Source organism: Aethina tumida, chromosome 5 (assembly GCF_024364675.1).
Source record: "Aethina tumida isolate Nest 87 chromosome 5, icAetTumi1.1, whole genome shotgun sequence".
Classification (NCBI taxonomy): domain Eukaryota; kingdom Metazoa; phylum Arthropoda; class Insecta; order Coleoptera; family Nitidulidae; genus Aethina; species Aethina tumida.
The window spans coordinates 21,101,697-21,124,779 of NC_065439.1; the positions used below are offsets into that span (position 1 = coordinate 21,101,697).

Sequence of the window (23,083 nt, forward strand, 5' to 3'; positions counted from 1 at the left end):
TTCAATTGCGAGTTAATCCAAATAAAAAATAAGAATAAAAACAATGTATGTATAAACATTTTATTGTTACATTTCATACATAACAAAAGGATTGAATTAAATGCAAGTTAATTAATATTTATATCAATCAATCAGAGATACAATAAATAAAAGTATTTAATTATTAGTCTTTTTTGAGATAGTTAAGATTTTAACCTTTAATCACAGCAATTGGTCTAAGTTTGATGCACTTTTTACTGATACCAGCAGCATGACAGGTGTTTACTACATCTGTAACGTTTTTGTAAGATTCTGGAGCTTCCTCCATGACTAATTTAGGAGATGCCACTCTAATAGATATGCCACTTTCCTCCAACTTCTTTAGTACATCTGTGTAGTCCAAATTTCTACGAGACTTCGCTCTTGACAAAGCACGACCCTGCAAAGAATTATGTTGTAGTTTGAGGTGATGTAAGTGCCAAAGAAAGTCTTACAGCTCCATGGCAAGTTGATCCGAACGTCTCCAACATTCCTTGTTCAGTTCCAGTTAAAACATAACTACAAGTACCCATGGTACCACCAATTAAAACAGGCTGTCCCGTTAATTGATAATCAACTGGGATCAAGGGATGATGAGGTGGAAAAGCACGCGTCGAACCCTTTTAAAATGTTCTTGTGAAATCAGTTCATTAATATAAGTATAACTTACCTTCCTGTGGACTAACAAAGTTTTTTGTTTACCATCAACAATGTGCTGCTCAACTTTGGCAATATTGTGAGAAACATCATAAATTACATGCATGTCAAGATCATCAGGAGCCAAATTAAACTGTTTGGCAAATGCCTGAAAACCACAACAGTTTAGCTTTTGATATTAATTAATATAATTTTGAAGTATACTTGTCTAGTTAAAAACGTCATGGAACTCCTGTTGACCCAGGCGAAATTGGCAGCAGCAGCCATTGATTTCAAATAATCCTGTCCTTCTTTTGAATTAATCCTAGCACAAGCTAATTGTCGATCATTTGTTTCAATGTTGTCGCGTTTCATGGCTTTCTCCATTTCAACTAAAGCGTCTGTAGCCACCTGATGGCCGAACCCTCGACTACCCGAATGGATCATTACGCAAATCTGACCCTTTTCTTCAATACCCATTTTGCAGGCAGCCCATTTGTCGTAAATTTCATCCACCACTTGGATTTCTGCATAGTGGTTGCCTGCCCCCAATGTTCCAAGCTGTTAAAAACAATTTTATTTCTTGATTGTTAATCAATGTAATTAATTACCTGAGGTAGACCCCTCTTTTTTGCCCTTGTGCTGACTTTTGCAGGGTCTGCATTTAACATTCTTCCATACTCTTCACAATGTTCTTTGTCCTCAGCCCAAATGTAGCCCTCTCTTAATGACCAGTCCATTCCCATTTCCAGTGCTTCCTCCAAATCCCTAGCATTCATTGGTATAATACCTTTGGAACCTACCCCCACTGGAATGTGGTCAAATAAACCTTGAGCTAACTGTTCCTTTACTGGCAACACATCTTTTTCAAACAAGTTTGTTCTCAATAATCTCACTCCACAGTTTATGTCAAAGCCCACACCACCTACATGACATGAATTTAGAAAGAAATTAAAATATTTGAGACACTAGACATATTTACCAGGTGACACAATAGATTTCGGATCATCCATGTCAAAGGCTGCCATGTTACCAATGGCAAAACCATATCCAGAATGTACATCGGGCAAACCAACAGATTTGCCAACAATCCCAGGCAAAGCAGCCACATTAGCAATTTGTTTAACGCCCGGTAAAAATCCTCCCACCATTCCCGGTCTGCAGGCATTCCTTAACTCTTCAAGCATCAGTTTTTCAAGGGTTTGATTAACATAAAATACACCCTCCACGTTCATGTTGGGTTGAAAGCCCTTCTTTATGCGCCAGCAATAGGGGTTTATTTTTTCAAGATACTCGAGCTCTTGTTGATACTGTCTTACAACCATCCTGGCGATTATTTAATTTTTCTTACTGAAAATTAAATTCCAACTGGATGTTTGAGGTTAAGCACCCGGTGACACTAGGCGACTTGAAGTTAGTTGAGAGTCAGTGTAAAATTTAATTTTATTGCAAAATATTACATTATGTTTGCAACACATTTTTTTTGACTAAATATATTTAGTAATATAAGCTCAAGTAAGTAATTTCTAATTGGGTAACTAACAAAAATTATATGAAAGTACTATTGCCTAACTTCATTATTGTTTTCTATGAGAAAAGTTTGACAGTCTAACCTAAGTAAATAAATATTAAAACAACAATTGACGTAGTTGTGCTTTTAAAACGGAAGACAAAATGAACATGAATAAGAAAGTTTTGTTGAAACTGAATTATACCGAAAAGGTCTTGTATAATCTGCTTGAAAAAATAAATTCTGCAATTGTGGATACAGACCTTGAATGGATGCAGTTAAAATCTCTAGCAGCACCCTCTTCGACAAACAAAGATGATGTAAAAACTGTAAACATTGAGTTACCCAGCAGAAGTAGTAGTAGTAATGAAGTGAACATGCAAAGTTTGAACTTAGAAGTCAAGCAGAATATGTGGAACATAAATGATGATGAAGAGTTTGACAGTGATTAATATGTGTATAAAATAATGTGTGCATGGATTTGTTATAAATAAAATTTAAACTAAAGTAAAGTATTTAATTAATGCCCAAAAATACTATATTTTGAATTAAAATTAATTTGGTAACAGCCTTTTTTATGTATACAAAAAAATTGAACAATATTTACAAAATTCATGCAAGTTCTAAAAAAAATGAAATGTTAGATAATTCCTATTTGTAAAGGTAAGATTGTCATATAGAATCTGTGGTAGTTCTTAAGGCCCCTTAAAAGCATTTTAATAAGAAAATTAAGAAGTTGATAAATATTTGTTTATTAAAATATTTCACTAATAAAATTATCAAGAAAAAAACTGCCTAAGAGAGCACTAATGAAAGAGGTTATTAAAACAAGTGTGATGATAAATATGGAGGTTTCCAATAAAAATAATAAAATGAACTTACCAAATTTGAATCTGGTGGGGACCAGAATAGTGATTAAAATTAGTGAAAAATAATATTTATGGGTTTGTTGAAATAAAATTGCAATTAATGTATTATATATTTATTTAATTAATGACTGAAAACACACTATATTTTATATTAAAATTAATTGATAACTGCCTTTAAATTATCAATCTATTACAGAATACAAAAATTATGGCAACTTACTTATTTGAGAGAAATGCAGACAATTAACAAGTGTTTAAGTATACAAAAAGATTATGAACAATTACATAAATCACATAAGTTTTAAAATAAGTGAAATGTTAGCTCTTATTTGTAAATGTAAGTAAGATTTCCCAGCCCTAATATATCAATAAAATCAGTTGTGTCTGTTAAAAAAGTGCCTTAAAAGCTTTCAAATAAAAAAATCGTATAAATTAACAAGCTGATATACATCTATTTATAAAAATATATCATCAATAAAATTATCCAAAAAAATGCTCAACAGAATGGCTCAAAAAGATGAATTATAGAATTATACATCACACTAACCGAAGAGCTTATCAAAACAAGCATGACAGTATGGCTTTTCGTTTTGTTCCTTGAATGTGCCTTTGTTGAGTTGTTTCAAGCAGAAGGCGCAGACGAAATGCTCTGGGTGGAATTTCCTGAACATGGCGGTGACGCAACGACCGGATATAGGTTTGTGACAACCGGCACAAAGTGATCCTCTTAGCTGGTGGTAGTGGGTTTCGCAATAGGGCTGGCCTTCATGATCGAAGAAGGATCCTCCAGCAAACGGGAATCTGCACTCCTAAAATGAAAATATATTCCGGTTAATATTATATATACAGATTAAGAATCCTGTAAAACTGCAGTAATCATAAGGATCTCTGTTTTGTACAGAAAATATTAACTTCTTCAAAAATTAAATATCTCAAAAACGGCTGTGGCAATCAAAATCAATAAGGACTACCTTTTTTCTTCTAAACTGTGATTATGAAATATTCAGTGGCGTTAGAAAAAGGAGCGAGTTTAGTTCATTAAAGTATGTATTTCAGGATATCACATACATACCAAACAAATGGTATAAAGGTTATGAAGATATATATATATATATATATATATATATATATATATATATAAAATCAAATTTAAATTTGAGGGGTTGTATTTTCTTCAGGAGAAAAATTTATATTTTTTTCTTTATTTTAAGTGTACTACCTTGTATATTAAAATTAAGTAATATATATATATATATATATATATATATATATATATATATATATATAAAAAATCAAATTTAAATTTGAGGGGTTGTATTTTCTTCAGGAGAAAAATTTATATTTTTTTCTTTATTTTAAGTGTACTACCTTGTATATTAAAATTAAGTAATATACAAAGGAAGGACGCGATTGGATCAATGATTACCGAAATATGAAAAAACATCATTTAGATTTCCTTCATTATTAAACATATTCTAGTTGCTCCCAAATTTTTGCCACCTATTTTTTTAACATCTTGTATTATATGAATTATAAATGACGTGCTATCAAACTAAGTTTTGATATTAAAAGGTCCTTCGACAATTTTTAGCACAATGTCAATTAACTTATTTTTAATTTGCTGCTGTTCTAGACCTTTGGAAACCGTTCTCCACAGTTAAGCCAAGCATTTCAACAATCGTCAATTAATCTAACCATGCTAACAGAAGAACCACCTGTTGACCGTGGTCCCATGTAACAGGCAACGTTCGATCCCAACCAACGAGTCGCAATAAATCACGTCGGAAAAACTATTCTTAGAAAATGCCTGGCATCCGTGCGGGTCGAAAAGCGAGCACAAGCATCCCGACTCACGACGTACGTCCCAGAAAAAAAGACGCACGCCACGCCGAGAACTTGAAAGTGGACCGCGATTTTCGAACACGCACGCCGTCCGGCTCTATTTATATGACGACGCACAGCGACTGGCGACCAAGTCTCACGTAATTTCCACCGAAATTCATCTCTACTGTGACCTAATAAATGATAATCCAAGGAAATATTGGCCACTTTCGGTTTTAATGGAAATCGGTCACGGACCGGCCGCTGTGCGTATGTGCTTTCGACTCTTTCAATTTTTGTTTTGTTTGTTTTGTTTTTTGTTTTTGTTTTTTTTTTAATTTTTTTTATTTTACTTTATTATCTCAATATCATACAAATATACAGACTTAAATTAGCAGGGACTTGCTTATAGGGACATCAGTTGCATTTTAGGGGGTTCTTAAGGGAGGGCATATTTGGGGACAAGTCTATTCGTCTTCTTCATCGACGCCGATGCACGCTGGGCATACAGGTTTGCCTTCTACTGCGTAGAAGGACTTTCCTTGTACTGGTAACTTGCAATCCTACACAAGTGATTATTTTACCTCCTGTTCCTCATACCTCATTGACTTAATTAAAGTTAAATACCTACCACCATTAGTGATAAAAGTGTGCTGTACCTACCCTGCAAACAAAGCAGTCCGGATGCCATTGGGAGTTAAGGGCGGAAATGTAGTTTTCCATGATGGCCCGATTGCAGGCTCCGCACTTGGGAGCGTACAAGTCGAAGTAGTCGTCGCGACAGAAAGGCTTGCCGTCGCGCTCATGGAAGCCGTCCTCGCCGAATTGCTTGCCGCATTGGGCGCAGAAGAAGTGGTCCATGTGCCAGGTCTTGTCCAGTGCGGTCACGCATTTCTGCAAAATCAGAAACGTTAATCCCCGTACTCGACGCCAATTTATCCCGTCTTACATCCAAAATGGGTCCGTTACAGTACGCGCATCTGGGACTGAAGAGATTGTGGTAGTCGGGCTCGCAGTAAGGCTTGCCGTCCCTCTCGAAGAAGTTCCTGGTGCCCAACTCCTGGTTACAGTGGGCGCAGACGAAGTGCTCCGGATGCCAGGTCTTGCCCAACGCGGTGATGACCTGACCGACGATCGGCTTGTCGCAGGCGCTGCAGCAGCCCTTTTGGCTGGTGTTGACTCCTTGTTTGCTCATATCTGCCTGGAGGTGACCAAGCATAGACTCCAAGTTCTGCTTTTGAGGTGCACTCGATTGAGTGGAGTGGGTCACTTTAACCGGCTGAGCGTACTCGGACTCTGTGATGGCGGGCTGCTGTACCTGGAACATGGAACATCGTTTAAATTTGTACAACTGAGGACGTCGAGTCCTTTTCCAACTTGTTGAATTGCTAAACTAATTGGAAACAGTACCGTTTGAGGCGAGCGTCCCCGTTGAAACTGGCCGTCGCGACGGTTTCACCGTCGAAGTAGAGTGGCGTTCCCACGCAATTTTCCCCTTCTCGGACCCCCACCAATTCGGTGGGCGCTACGTCTTTTTCGCGGTCTTTGTCTACACGACGGACCGATGGAGGAAAGCGCTACGAGTGTATTTTTGTTCGTTACATCGCACGCGGTTATTTGTGGCTCTACCAAAACAACATTACCTCACGAAAACATTCGGATTTTTCTTGATTGTTCGGTATTTACTTAAGAGAAAACACATAGCATGAGTACATTTTCAACGTGGTACGATTTATGTGCTTGTTTGTGTTGGATTTGAATAAAAAACGAGTCCAAGAAAGGCCCAATCCCCCGAGCTTGTGAAATTTTTTGGTGGTATGCTTGTGTCTTTGCGCAACAATGATTTGATAAAAAATCACTTTTATTATAAACATTATTGGGTTTGTGAAGTGTTCAGTGAATGTAAATTACATATTTTATAAATATTTCAGTAACTATTGTTGGAAAATTAAATTAAAACGATATCTAAAAATAAATTCTTTATGTTGATTCATAGTACTTCAGTTGTATTATTAATAAAATATTTATTTCGTTTTAATTTTAAAGTTTTAAATTATGTAATATGGGAATTTATGTGGATATTGTAGTATTTTAAATTATATATACACAGAAACATAATCTTATAAAATTATAAAATATATCAAAATTAATAATTATTAATTTTATTAACTTGTAAAACCTGACTTTTAAAAATGAAACTATTTTTTATACAATTAAAACATCAAAATTTTCCAATAGCAATGAGTTGAAAATGCATTTGAAAAAATAATTTACATTTTTAAAATAATAAATTTCATTTTCTTTTAATTTAATATTTTACGTGAATAGAAAAAAAGTTTTGAATGATATAATATGGAAGTTTATTTATTTATAGTGATATTTCAAATTTTATAATATACATAGAAAAAATAGTACAAAATCATAAAAAATTCAAAAAATAATAATTATTAATTTTAATAATTTGAAAAATGAATAATTAAAATAAAATTTTTAAATGTTTAAAAAGAAAATACTATTTATACAGTTAAAACGTTAAATGATTTTTTTTTAATTTTATTATCCGTTGAAAATGCATTTTTAAAAATATAAGTAACATTCTTAAATTAATAAATTTAATTTTCTTTTAATTTTAAAGTTAATTAAATATTTTACATTCTCTCATTGAGTAAAAAATGTTTTAAATAATATAATATGAAAATTTATTTACTTATTATATGATGAAATTAATTAAATTTTTAAGAAGAAACTATGTTTATGCAATTAAAACATTAAATAAACTTTGTAAAATTTTATAAATCAATAAATAGTTAGTTTAAAATGAATTTAAAAAAAAAATACCAAAATAAACTAAAAATAAATTTGTTTGAAATTTTTTGAATTAATTTATTTTAATTCTCTTCAATTTAATAAAAAATGCCATTTTGAAGAATTTGGAAAATTTCCAAAGGAAAGTTTATTTAGTAAAACATATAAAATAATTTATTTTATAAAATACAAACAACACTTTAACATGTAAAAAGTACTATATTTAAAAAACTAATTTACACATTTGAATGAATCTATTGGATAAATAAATATTAAAATTTAGCCTTCTTCGCAAGTTTCTAACAAACCACATTATAAAACAAGTGGATGCCACATTATAGTTTTAAATTTAACTACACTTGGTTGGTCGTAAAACCAGAATTACTTAATATTTGATGTATTTCAAGAATATCAAACCGTAGCATTATCAAAAAGTACCAAACTATTTTTAGTTTCTGTATTTATAACGTTTATATTAACACGACTTTGAACTACTTAATAAACGAAAGTAATATTAGAATAAAACTAGAAAAACACAAATTGTATGTGCTGGGTATCAATAGGAAAAATAATATTTTTAAATTAATGTTGCAAAATTTAAAAATAAGTCAGAAGGAAACGAAATAAATAACATTGACACATTTCAGCTGTGTTTGTCAATGTTTGTAAATATTCATTTTCAGATCAATAATGTTACAAAAGGGGGGGGTTATACCGAATGGGGTACTTGCGATTGGTCATTGTTGTAGATTGTTAGAGGTGGAGTTTAAGAACAATACTATATCAATCATATTATGTAATAGGTATAAATCTACTTTTTCTCAATGCTATGGTCAAAATTTAAAAATAAATCATGAGCAAAATAATAGAAATTAATAAAGGTAGCACCAAAGAGACCAAAATATTAGTGGATAGTTGAGATACCGTACAGTATTGTATCCCAAAAATGAACCAAAATATAACTGTAACAGAAATTGGTCATTCATAATAGATGAAAGCTAACTTAGTTAATTTCGGTTTACTAAAGTAATAATGTTTTATTAATTTTTTTATTTTTTTTTTTTTTCTAGCTAACTAATTTTAAATTTTTCTATCAATATATCTATTAAACTATCAAAACTTCGACTCACCTTGATGTTGGATAAATCGGCCATAAGATCGTCCAACTCTCTGGTGGCGGAGGACGCTGCAGGAGCGTGCGTCGCAACAACATGCTGAGAGATCAGTTCCGTCTCTCCCGGAAATCCTGTTTCGGTCTTCGTTTCCTTCACCGTAATCGTAACCTTTTTGGGACCCGTATAAATGACGTCCCTGTAACAAAATGAAAAGTTTACAATAACGTGACAATTTTCTCCCGAACACTCACTCCAAAATAGTCACTTCAAACTCCTCGAAGTCGAGTAAGTAAGTACGCATTGTTGTATTTTCACGCACTGACACCTTACAATGGGTATTATATTATTCTGATTAGATGTGTATTTAAGTAGGCTCGCCATCGCATTTTCTTTATTTGTTATGAACAATATCTTCGGGCAGTGTAAAGCGTCACAGGTTAAAGGAATGCAATTCCTTAAATAGATAATCTAGATTGCAATGTACTAAAATTAATTGTTAAGCAGTAAAATCCGCATTTGGGACGTTTCCACATTAAAATATATATCAAATAATAGGAATTTTATCAGAATACTCGCCAAAACGTTGGATAAAAATAAATTGCGGTTTTTCTACAATAGGTTGCTGAAATTTTTATAAATGGTTAGTTGCCTAATTTATTAAGATGGACATCTTTTGATAAAATAAATGGATTTGTGCCAAACAACTGACAAAAATCGTATTAAGTATCATTGTGGCAATAAACTATTTCTAATGTATTATCAACGAATTTCGAATATTAAAATTCGAAACGGGCTATGACAAAAAACATGCGATAATCTCTCAAAATATTTTAATGTTTACAAGCATCATATATAGTTATGTTACCAATTATTTATTACCAGACTGCTGTCACTAATAATAAATATTGGCACTGAAATTTAAATGGGCATTTTATTAACCAATTTATGAAATAAAACAAATTAGTGAACATGGATTTGATTTAAATTTAGTCGAGGGTAATTAAAAGTTTGAAACGCCTACATAATTTGTGTTCGGGCATTGGTAACAGGTGTATCAAATCGAAAACATTTTGCACGTCTTTAATTTATTATTTCTGTACCAATTTAGACATTATTTAACGTAATAGTCTTTGATATTTTTATAAACGTTGTACACAAACAAAATTTTAGATTTTTTCTCTTTTGATTCTCTCCAAACTTCAACATCATTTTATCCGTTCACGTTTTCTTATTATTTTACATTTTATAAATTTTTAATAAATTTTTTTTAACATTGTTGCGCACGTTTTTCTCATTTTATAAGATCGAAATATATTTCGAAATATTTGTTCATTTTTCTTCAATTTTCAAATTATTTAAATACTTACAAAAGACATTTACGTATTTTACAAAATATAATATATATTTAATATAAATATATTGTAAAAAGTTTGACAAATTTTTAATTATTTCCGGCATAAAACAAAAATATTGTAATGTTTTTTAATAAATTTAACAACTTAAATTTATAATATTAAAATTAAAAAAGTTTTTGTCATTTTATATTTCAGAATATTTTTGATTTGATTTTGCTTATTTTTTATCATTTTCATTTGTTGATATAAATATTTTTCTTCAATTGAAGTAATATATTTCGACAAATATTTATAATAAATATTTAAATTATTGTAATTGTTTTATTTTTAAATTATTTAAAAAGGCCTTTCGAGATTTTACAAAATTAAGATACTTTTCTACAATTTTAATACTGTTTACAACAAATTTTAATATATTAAAGAAATTTATAATTATGAGAATTAAAATTATATAAATATTAATATTTTTAGTATACTCATTTTTAAGATTATTATTTTAAAATATTTTAAAATTTACAGATAAAATTAAATATTAATCATATTCTCATTATCAATTAATAATATATAATTATTTTTAAGAAATTTTAAGTGACAACAACTTACAAAATCAAGTTTATTTAAAAATAAAATTTAAAATATATTTCAAAATTTTTTAATTATCTACACATATAAATAAAATTGGAGTGTCTGTTTGTAATATTGAAATAACCGTATTTTACTACATGCATTTTACAATTTTTGTCTCACTGTCTGTCTGTCTGTTTGTTCCGGCCAATCTCTGAAATGGCTGGACCGATTTTGACAGGACTTTTATTGCAGGTAGCTGATGTAATAAGGAGTAACTTAGGCTACTTTTATTTATGTTGCAATCTCCAAGTACGTTTTTAGTAATTTTTTAGGAATTCAGGAAGAATTAGAATTATTTACTTTTACTTTTTTAATGATTTTTCAGGAAATTAATATTGGTACAAAAATAAAAATCCATAAAGTTATTAAAGTGAAACTATATAATTTAAACAGTATGAATTTAATCGGATGGAAAATGATCGTATGGATTTTGATCGTATGGAATTTGATCGTATGGAAATTGATCATATGGATTTTAATCGGATGGAAAATGATCACATGGATTTTGATCGTATGGAAAATGATCATATGGATTTTGATCGTATGGAAAATGATCTTATGTTTTTTAAGTTTATTTAAAAATAAAATTTTAAATATATTTCAAAATTTTTTATAATTTTTTAATTATTTTAAATATATTTGAAATATTTTTAGCATTATCATTTTTAGGATTTAAATAAAATATATTCCGAAATCTTTGACAGATTTTTAATTATTTTAAATATAACATCAATTCATGTTTTCTATATTTTTATTTATTTGAATTATTATTGCATTGATAAATGTTAAATTTCTCTATATTTTTATTTATTTTTTACATACTCAAAAATTTGTATTTAAAAAAAAAAATAAAATTGTTATTATGCTAAACTAAAATTTATAATTTTCATTTAAAATTAAATAAATTTAATATTTTTACAATTGGAAGATATCTTATTTTTTTACTTTAAATAAATTCTCAAATTATTTTATTTTTTAATTACAAATACTGATTTATTAAAGAATTATTTCTGACAACTTTTAATTGATTCAACATTTTACAAAATCAATTTTGAAAAAAATACTCATTCAAATATTTTTTTTAAATTATAATTTCTAAAAAATAAAATTAAGTTTTTTTTCTTCTCGATTTTTAAACTATTAATGAATATTGAATTCACTATCTCTCTCTCTCTCTATATATATATATATATATATATATATATATATATACTACTACTACTAATTCACTGTCAATTAGAAAACATTTTGCACGACTTTCATCCTAACACAATCCCATTTTCACGTACCAATTTAAATACAATTTAACGTAATAGTCCCTGATAATTTTATAAACAGTACATTTGTTTATGCAAATTACTCACGTTGCACTGATTATAATTATTCATGTGAAGGTTGTAATACGTCAAGTTGTGGAGTTTGTTCAAGTTGATTTAAAAAAATATTTATCTCGAATCGAATACGAAAATTCATCTGAGATCAAACGGATCATAAATCACGTTTTTTTTTTTTGTTAAAAAGTCAAAACAAATCAATTGCATAACCCGATTTGTTTGGACACCAAAATAAAAAATTACTTACCCGCTGTTTTCGTAATTGATGTCAAGGTCTTCCAAAAGACTCTCCACCGTGGGTCTGCACGGCGTGTTCTGGGCACTGGAGGGTCTGGAACCGATGGCCGGACTTCGGGTTCCGGAACCACTACGCGAACCGTTCAACGTTCCGTTCATGCCGTTTTCTGCAACAATACGCGATTTAAGTTACCCAAATCACACCTCAATTGTGTAAGTCGATGCCCGTTTAAATTTGTAAAATAAACGTTACTTGAAGGCCAATAATACTGTACTGTACGTAAAATTATACGAATTAGTCAGCAAAACTAATAGACACACACGCACAAATTTCCGATATTAAAATTATGTTGTGTGCATACCAATAAAGGTTGTATGTACTACCACAATTTCTGAGCACTAAACTACACGAACAGCTAAAATTGTGAATGTGTGCCGTATTTATGATAGACAAGATGTTAATTGAAAAAAATTGCACGATCCTTGAATCATCATTAAAACAGTCTACGCAGTGGTATTGTTCTACATTTACATGAAACATTGGGACCAATGTGATAAAACGATTTAAATATTTTAACATCGATTGTTAAAGCAACGTGCTGAATTATTCTCTTTCTGTTCTGTGAGCTGGTTTGGAATCGTTGATGCTTTACGGAGCATTCTCACCTTGGTTGTAGGGCGTCCTGTAATTGCTCTTGCTCAGATCCTCGAGTAGAGAGTCCAGTTCGTTGATGTTCGAATAGGCGCGATTGTCGGATGATCCACCCCGCGGCAAAGAACCATAGCCGCTAGAATCGACGGCATAACTGCCGCCGAAAGACGGACTTTTTCCGCCGGAAGTCGGCTGAGTTTTTCCATAAGTAGGGGTACTCTGCAAAGAAAGGCGATAATTGGATAAAATTGTGTCTTGTAGTGCTACTGACTAATCAGCGTTTAGTATTAGTCAGAATTGCGGTTCACAATCAAATGCAAATAAGTTGGAAGGAAAAAATAAACTTACATTAGGTACTGCATTGGAATTTATTTTAATGGTTTAATTAAATTTACTATGTTCGTTAATTTTTAACATTTCAAAAACGAAATTATTTAAAATGTAATAGGTCCAGAATAATAAGTAAATAGTTTAATCGGAAAAATACAATTTCTGAAGAACAGCACATTGAAAATAGTTTAGAAAAAAGAAGAAACGTTCTAGGTTATTCATCCTGTATATATTTGCATACTTTTATAATTTATTTATTTTTTTTTTAATTTTTATATAAATTCTTTCTGAATGTAATAGAAAAAGTAATTAAAAATTGAACATATTTTCCTTGTTTTAATCTCAGAATTTTTGTATCTATTCTTTTATTTGTTATTAATTTTAAATTATATATTTTTATATTTTTAAGATTTTTCAAACTCATAAAAATTTTTCACATTATTTTTTTCCATTAAGGTTTATTGATATATTATTATTTTTTCATATTTTTAAAATATTTGAATATTTATGATAAATATTTTATATATATTTATAATAAATATATTCAAAGTTTGTATCTTTTTTAAGATCTTAGTAATTATATATTTTCAAATAATTTATAATAAATTAAATAATTTTTAATAATTTAAATTTTAAATTATTTTTTTAATCACAATTTATAATTATTTTTGTTGTATTCTTCAAATATTTTTTTCATATTATAAATTTTTAGATTAATAAATTTTGGAGATTTATAATTATTACATTTATTTTTAAAATTCTCAAGTTTAAGATTTACTTTTAACATTATTATCATGCTTAAACATCTTACAAATCTATAATTTAAGGATTAAAATTAAATAAATTTTGTTCATAAAAATTTTCAAATTATTTTAATTTTTAATTAAAAAATTTATTTATTTAAAATAAATAATACATTCAAAGTTTATATCATTTTATAGAATTTTTTAGCAATATTTAAGGTTGTCATACTTAAACATTTTTATAATAATGTAATAATAACAATAATTTTAGGGTTAAAATGAAATTTTGATTTTTAGGGTTCTTCATTTATTCTGATAAATTTTTAATTTTTTTAATATTTGTGTTATTTTTAAAACATTTTTTAACAGTTTCTAAAATTATTATAATGCATAAATATTTAACAAATTTACAATATATTCAGCATTAAAACATTTTTATTTTGAGGATACATTTTTTTTTCAATTTAAATTTAATTAATTTTTTTTTTAAATAATTTTTCAAATTATTTTAATTTTTAATTACAAATTTTTATTTATTTAAATGAATTTTTAAGAAAATTAAAATTTTACAAATCATATTTATTTATTTTAGTTTATTTTTTATAAATTCTTCAAATATTTCTTTAAAATTAAAATTTCTAACAAATAAATTTAATTCATTAATAAAATTTTCATATATTGAAAGTTTGTATCATTATAAAGAATATTTTTAACAACTTTTAAGATTATTTTTATGCTTAACATTTTACAAATTTTCAATAATTTCAAGATGAAAATGAAATAACTTTTCATTTTTAGGTTACTTTTTTTTTAAATTTTGTAGTTTTAAAATATTGTAATATATTTTTAATGCCCTGTGATATTGCATCACTTTTAACATGTTTTGTTTTCCATTTTCAGTATTTACATATTAAAATTTTAAAAATATATTTACAATTTTAAAGAATTGCGAAAATGCAAGAAATTTATAGAGTGAAAAATGTTACGCCAAAAGGAAACAAACAAATAAACCACTTTATAATTATTTGTCAAATGGTTGGTATTTGCCAAACTACAAATGAATTCATCATAAAAAGCTAAATATAAATTTGGCACTACGAAAATAAGGACAATATTGTTAAATATAACATTTTGGCAAAATGTAGTGCCGCACGAAACAGATGTAAATCAAAAACTAAAAACTGTTGTATAATTAATGTCTCCATAATTGTTGACTTTGGATAATGTGTTCTGGCAATTGCGTACCAAATAAAAACAGATGTTTATTTATAATTTAACGTGCATTAAATCTGCACGTTAAATAGCTGACAAGCTGATTGTGTGTGAGATTTTCGGCGAATTTATAGGTGTAAATCAGGTTGAACGTTTTTAGCACAACGTTCCAGTTCATTGTTATTGTAAAAATTTCTTCTCGGGAATAGGATAAATTAGTTCAAAGTAAATGAAATCTGTAAGATTTTTTTAGGTGACCTAAAAAACGGTGAAATGTTTATTTCGGAACGGAAAATCGTTGAGTACTTTTGTCAGTGGGGCAGATTAGAGTGACAAATTGTGCACGGTTCCTTGTTTCAAAGGTGTCACGTTTGATATACATAAATAATTTAGCTGTAATGTTTTACTTTATAAATGTGTGTAGTATAATTTCGGTAGTTGTGACACCCCATTACTTTAACTTTTCTCTTTGAGCCATTTATACCATCAACATCGGAAGAAAATATCAGGAAAAATTGGATATTATTTACAACACTGGAAGCATCAGATAACGAAGAAATTCCACTCAAAGAGTTTCAAAATAAAAATTAGTCTAATAATTAAAAAAAAAATGAAGAAGAGTTATGGATCCAGAAAATAACAATCCCACATGAGTTTGCAAGAAGCATTGGTGAGAAATATTAAAAAGTTCTTCAAGTGTTAAAGAATGATGAATGAATGTAACTAAAGAGGACTAAAATAGACATACAATGGTGGGCATTATTATAGCAACATTTTAAAATGTTAAATATATTAGTGTCTTATTTGATGTCAACTGTTAAAATAATATTAATTTATTACTGTTGTTTTATTATACTCTTATAAAAATTACTATACTCATATTCTATAAAGTGTTGGCCATTTAAAATTCTATCAAGTGTTTGGGATCATTTTTCATTTTACATTTTTTGTAGGAAATTTAACGCTCTACAAAAAAAATCTTACAATTTTTTATAACTCATACCGGAGATATCGGAGGTTAAATTTGGAAAATTTAACAAAAATTTATATTTTATTTCTAAATTTTGTAACTTATGGATATTATAAAATGCCGAACGTATATTTTTGTAGTTAATTAAGCCCTCTAGAAAATAGGTCTTCTGTGGTTAATCGATTACTCTAATTATTTAAAAGAAATTCGTATTTGAATCTCATTTTAATAAATATTTTAAATATATCCATTTTAGACATTAATTTTGAAAATATTAAAAAAAATTCGAGTTTATTTTGATAGAATAACAGTTTCTAAGTTATATCTTATGTTTTGTTTCCGAATATATTATTTTAACAAATTTTTTAACAATATATTCTTTTCATAATTTTACATTTATTACAATTTAATATATATTTTATATTATATTTATTTATATTTATAATATATTTTTCAAAGGGTACTTTTTTTTAAAATGTAAATGTAATTTTTTTCCACATAATTTATAATTGAAATTTAACAATTTAGTTTCAAGTTTAGTTCATAGCTGAGTTTTAATATATAACTTTTTTCTTTTCTATTGGTATATTTAACAAAATTTCGTAAATAAAAAACTTTATTTTTTCTGAAAAAGATAACGAATTATCTCAAAATTTAAAAATGTATGTAAAAACTTTCTGTACGATCAAGTATTGACGAGATATAGATTTTGCCATAGTAGATAATAGAGTTTTTCTTGTAGATCTGGTTTTAGCAAGTCCCATTTCCTCCACGATAAGATTGGATTGTTTTTTGAACACAAAGTAAAAAGTTACTATAATTTTATCCATTGGAAAACAAAAAAGCAATTTTTTAAAGAATAGATTGATCAGTTGCACAACAATAATGTTATAATTATGACCACTAATGTATATTGTATACAAAAGAAGAGGTTTCAACTTTCTATGTAAAAAAATAATTGATAGTGTCCATATGGTACTTTGTAATATGGACCCTGTCAATTTTATGGTAAAATTTAGTCAATATGTAACATTTAACTCATCTTAATTTTAGCAATTTTTTATAAATTTTTAATAATTTTCAAAATAAAAAATGTTCTGTATATATGAAAGATGATATGAATATGATGATGATGAGATTAAACAAATTATACTGTAAAAGGCACTTATTTAAGAAAATATATTTAGAAGAGGTAATGAGGATTTGTTTTGACACCGAAACACAAAATAGTTACTCATCGGAAATTAACGCAGATTGAAAACGAAGGCTGGAGTACTCCCAGAAATAGATCAGGACTTGGAAAGTGAGTAATTACACTAGTGACTGCTGACACAATATGATGCTTTAAACATTCATATTGTTTATAAAACAAGAACAAACTCTAAAAATACAGGTCCCATTACACATCGACGGCTTGCTGCCGTTTCCATCAAACCGCTGGAAAACACCAGGTAGATACACAAACCGGCGCAGATGATTGATGGTGCTGGAACACAAATTGGCCGTGCTGAGACGTCCGAAAGCGTCGACGCGGCAAAATAAAACAAACCGTTCTAATTTTAACCAGTTGCAGAATCCGAAATAATAACGCCCCAACGCAACAAAAATTGACACGCGATTTTTCGCGTTTCCACGGAGTCTCCGTGATTTTTTCCTCGCGGCGGTGGTGCCGTGCGCAAAGCCGCCTCCCCCCGCCACGACCAGTCCGTCTCTGTCGGACACGTTGGGAGTCTGTGAAAATAGGCTCGGACCTTTTACGGGCTCATGGGCAAGGCTTCACTGACTAATATTACTAAATTAATACGTCGGGGGGGCTGGGGGATCGGTTTTTGCAATCCGACGCCGGTTTGCCGGTACATTTTGCTCTTCGACGACGAGGCGGACGGTGCGAAAATTTTAATATGCAAGGCGGTTATGAATGCGGCGACCACTTGTTGGATTCAATTAACAGGTGGTTGTTGGTTTGCACTTCAATGTTCACAAATTGTTTTTTTGCAGGATTTTTTTTTTTGGGTGGAGAACGACAAGAGTTTTGATGTTGTGTAGAATGTGCGAAATATGATACCAATAACAGGCTAATTATAGATTTGCCGTATTCAAAAATGGTTTGCGGTTGAATGTAGTTCCTGTCGCCGATATTTGTTGGTCTTCATTAGAAAAAAATATGAGTTTTGTTAATTACTTAAAATATTTTAATGTTGATGACTCGCACTTCCTGCTGGATCAACACTTATTCATAATAAACATAAACGAAAAGAATTACCATAATAAGTATAATAATTAAATTATTATTTAGATAGAGATAATTTAAAAACTTGATTTAATTGGTGATAAAAAATTAAAAATATATAAGATAACTAAAAATGTGTTTTATTTTTAAAATTCATTTGAATGTGAATTAGAGAGACCTGTTGATCACATCAACAGGTGGTTGTTCATTACTCATTTACCACGTACATTTTCTCTCTTTAATATATCGCTACAACGAATTAATAAAATGGCAAATTAATATAAAAACTGATTCTTATAAATAAATAAAATGACAAATAAATATTAAAATTAACCAACTGATTCCTTAAAATATTCTTTTAATTTTTTTAAATATATTTATGTATAATTTCTATTAATTATTAATATTTTATATTAAGTTCTTGTTTTAAAACATTTAGACACAAAATACATTTTTCCCTTTAATTAATAAAATGACAAATAAATATTAAAATTAACCAACAGATTCGTCAAAACATTCTTCTAATTTTTTCAATATGTACATTTTTTATTATCAATATTTTATGTCCATACAGGCAAAGAAAAGAGAAACTTATCAAATATGACAGGATGAAGTTCTTGTTTTAAAAGATTTAAAGGTTTAGATAAATGTTTTCCCTTTAAAAAATCACTATAATTAATTAATAAAATAACAAATTAATATAAAAATTCATTCCTTAATTATTGATTATTTTGATTATTTTTTTGTGTATTTAAAGCTTGTAAAAGTCAACATAAATAAAAAAGAAAAATAATGTTTATGTCACAACATAATATTCTTGTTTTAAAAAATAAATTATTAAGACTAAAATATTGTCTAACTGTAACATCTTCATTATTAAAATTCAATAAACAAATTTTTATTACAGCAAAAATAATAAATATCATTTATCATTTTTAAGAATAAGCAAATATTAGTATTATTTATGACAAATCAAGATTAAAATCGGCATTAAATTGTAACAAACACTGACTCATTATGATGCGAAATCATTTTTACAGATGTTTACATTAAATTATCAGAAATAGAACCAAAACGTATAATATAACCTATCATGTGTATTTAAAAATTGCCCCAATCAAAATAAAAATTTGCCTTGATTGATCTAATTGTGCATGCAAACCCAGTCACCGCTAATTGAATATTTAACGTTTAATTTGTTTATTTCCCGTGCGGTTGCGAAGGTGACCTTTGATATCGTATGCTCGATTGACAATCCAACATCTCCAACACAGATATTAATTATAATTTTACGGGCAAAGCTCGTGCCAAAACCGAATTTCCAGCGCCAAATCACACCGACGACATCTCGCGGTTTCACGAATGAACCGGAGGTGACGGGCGCCACAGTCAGATGGCGATTTATTTTATTCAATGACTCGAAAATAAATTACGTTGTGTGTTTGTTGAATGTAAGGACGGCGATAACAATGCTAGAAATAATTCATGGTCGTGTGGGTGTGAGCTAAGAAAAGTTTCGTTCATTTTATAACAAACACAATTGAAGTTTTTAATTTGAATGAAAGTTATACTTTGAACGTCATCTGTGCCAGGAAATGCTAAACTAAAATTATCTATTACAGAAAACTGTAAAAGCAGATACGCCCTGATATCCCAATTTCTCAATTTTAACTTTTCAAATGTAAGTTATATTTTTACTCTGTTTGTAAACAAAATCATTTTACATGATGTCTTCAGCAATTTTTTAACAATCATCTTTTTTGATGCGAGTTGTTTATTTAAGAAATATTACTTACAGTTTTTACAGAGTATCCATCTACTCGGGACACCGGACTCTCAACACCCGGAGATTGTCTAGTTTTGTTGAGTGATCCGTATCCGGAATTACTGGAGCTGATTCCGCCGGAACCGGGATGTATAGTGTTCTGAAGGTCCGCCAACAATGCATCTGTAATGATATTTAATAATAAAATGCCCGTAGTATATAATTTCCAGTTTCAAGCGTTAATCTCTACCAAACTCAAACAGCTGCTCATCAAGATCACTCCAAACACTCATACTGCATTAACCAGATACAAATATTTTAATGTGAATAAACATTAATGTTGTTTTAATGACCTGAATTACCTATTATTAATAACAAACAAATAATTTAAACATTGTGCAATTAGAACTCTTACTTCTGTCAACGTATTCATAGATGTTTCCAGTGGGATACATTTCACACAGTAATTTTTAACCAACTGAGATAACCACGAAAACAAGGATGAAAGGGAAGTTGTAATATATAGCCAATTCCGTGAAATCAGTTCATAAAAAATTGATAAGAACACAACACGGAAATTTCACAGTGAGGAACAGAGAGATTAATTATATACACCAACCACTCACATTAGAGTAAATTATAGTACAGTTAAAGACGGTAGAGGAAAAGGAAATTTATCATATGCGACATTTAAACATCACTAAAAATATACTGTAAACATTGAAAAACCAATAAATGTTCTTATCTCAGTAATTGTTTGTTTAAAGTATTGTCGGGACTAGACAATTTTTATAACATTTATTTGTAAATTAAGGAGAACATAAGTTCACACGAAACGAAATTCATGGTCACTAGAATTAATTAATAAATAATATTAGTAATAATAATAACACAATTATAGATTTAAATGAATTTATTTCCAGCGGTCTTTTGCTTATTATAATTATTTAGTCATTGGTCGAAGTGAATCTATAAAAAAAATTTAATTCAGTATTGTCAAGACCGGTAGAAACAAGCTAAAAGTTTTTGGTTAAATAAGTTAAACGTTTCACGTATTATTAAAGATTTTAGAGGGACTGGTCAAATGATAGTTACGAAAAAATTTGTCTGAGTTTGAAAAACATTAAAGAAAATTTATAATTGGATAATTCGAATGTTAAAAGACAATCCAATCGAATCGTCAACTGAAATTGAAGCCAACCTAGAGAACATCAGACTATAGGGGGTTCGTTTAACCCCTGACCTATAAGAAAAACTCTGGCTTCTACTAAAAATGTGTCCAATTTTGACTTGCTTAGAATCACATTCACTGGATCACAGAACAGAAGGGAGAAGTAATTTTTAGTGACCAGCCCAAAATTTGTGACAGATTGATTAAAAGACCAAAGCATCGACTTTTTATCTTGCCCGTCCCAATATCCAGACATCAACCCTATAGAAAACATGGTGAATCACGTTTACAACCACATTCGACATACAATTTTACAAATTTAAATAAACTCATCACGGCATTTCAAGAAGTTAGAAGGAATATGATCTTCGTATATTCGGAAGATGGTCGAGTCTATGCGACGGAGATGGGCAAAAATTATAAAACAAAAGATTTAATCATTAAAAATCCCTTTCAAAATTTAAGTTGCTATATTTATGTCCAGCTCAATTCTAATTAATAAGTAAACAGTAAGTTTAGTAGATACACAATATACAAAATACAATAATATCTACGTGTCTAAAATTAGGTAGGCAGGTGTGTGATACCATGCGTACTCTTTGGCAATTATTCATATAATTAAAACCTATCCTTAAAATAATTTTACTGCTACTCAAAACTTCACTAACCTACTAAAAATTCCCATAAATCAACCAACCCATCAAATCGAATGAACAGTTCTAAATAAAACAAAGTTAGTTGTCGCAAATTTCTCCTAAATCCAGCCCCCCTTACTTACTGAGATATTGTTCCCATTCCGCGGCATTCTTAAACCTGTACGTCTGCGGTCTCCTCTCCAGAGTGGTGGGTGGCGAGGGATCGAAAGTGACCGTCTTCGGTGAGGGAGTGCGCCTGCGCAATTTAGCACTCATTTCCCTTAACACTTACTCTAGCAAACCACCCAAAGACCCGGACGTCCGAAAACAAACGGTTTTTGTCGCGGCGTTTGAGGAAGATCCCGGGATGACTAACTGGTACACCCGTGTTTTTGGCAAGGAAGCACCGCCGTCAAAATCCACGTTACTAAAAATAGGCCCCAATAAACTCCACCTTAACCTTACGTAAGACGTCAATCAGTTTTTCGCGGGTCTTTCGGACGCCTGTACGCCGTTCACTGAATCGAACGTGATCGAATGGGTTATTTGGTTAGTCTTTTTAAATTGGAGTCGTTTGCAGCGGTGCATGTCGATAATATTTGGGTTGGTGGAAGGCGTGTTTGGTTAATCGATGGGTTTGAATCGTTACAATGATGCATTCGCATTAATAACGCACGGTGGAGTAATAGTGACGCGATGCAAGACAGTGTAGTAAACTTGAATCTGGGCCAGGTCCAAATTTAAATTTGTCATATAAACATTTCATAAGATTTGGCACAATACTATGTCAATAATTGGGACCGATTTAAAAATGAAACGGTATCATTCACTAATAAGATGTCGGGAAGACTCGCATCATTAAATTCAAGGTTTTTCAATCGTTTAATTAATGGACTAACGCAATTAGAGCAGATATTATTGTTTTACGATGAAATATTATTATTGTACTTGAAGGCTATTTACATATGTCAATTAATTAACGAGTTACGGACGAAGAATAATTTATTAGTAAGAAAATAATGGCGACAACAATGATATGAACCCAAAT

The 23,083-nt window shown here is 29.6% G+C and overlaps 2 protein-coding genes across 3 annotated transcripts; both read right to left on the minus strand.

Moving 5' to 3' along the window:
- Positions 1-46: 46 nt before the first annotated feature.
- LOC109605089 (RNA-splicing ligase RtcB homolog) lies at positions 47-2,680 on the minus strand. The gene is made up of 6 exons (XM_020021656.2): positions 1,637-2,680; positions 1,266-1,579; positions 880-1,215; positions 689-823; positions 474-638; positions 47-418 (listed from the first exon to the last, which is right to left on the minus strand). The coding sequence occupies exons 1-6, from the start codon at positions 1,977-1,979 to the stop codon at positions 191-193; spliced, it is 1,521 nt and encodes a 506-aa protein (XP_019877215.1). The 5' UTR covers positions 1,980-2,680; the 3' UTR covers positions 47-190.
- Positions 2,681-3,130: 450 nt separating this feature from the next.
- LOC109605952 (leupaxin-like) lies at positions 3,131-22,354 on the minus strand. Of its 2 annotated transcripts, none has more exons than XM_020022544.2 (8): positions 22,179-22,354; positions 20,261-20,412; positions 12,994-13,198; positions 12,338-12,494; positions 8,790-8,970; positions 5,804-6,172; positions 5,518-5,748; positions 3,131-3,842 (listed from the first exon to the last, which is right to left on the minus strand). In XM_020022544.2, exons 1-8 carry the CDS (start codon positions 22,309-22,311, stop codon positions 3,576-3,578), a joined length of 1,695 nt encoding a protein of 564 aa, XP_019878103.2. In that variant the 5' UTR covers positions 22,312-22,354; the 3' UTR covers positions 3,131-3,575. The 2 variants fall into 2 exon arrangements, with proteins under 2 accessions (XP_019878103.2, XP_019878106.2); XM_020022547.2 differs by lacking the exon at positions 3,131-3,842 and adding an exon at positions 4,942-5,417 and having other exon boundaries at positions 22,179-22,326.
- Positions 22,355-23,083: the final 729 nt, after the last annotated feature.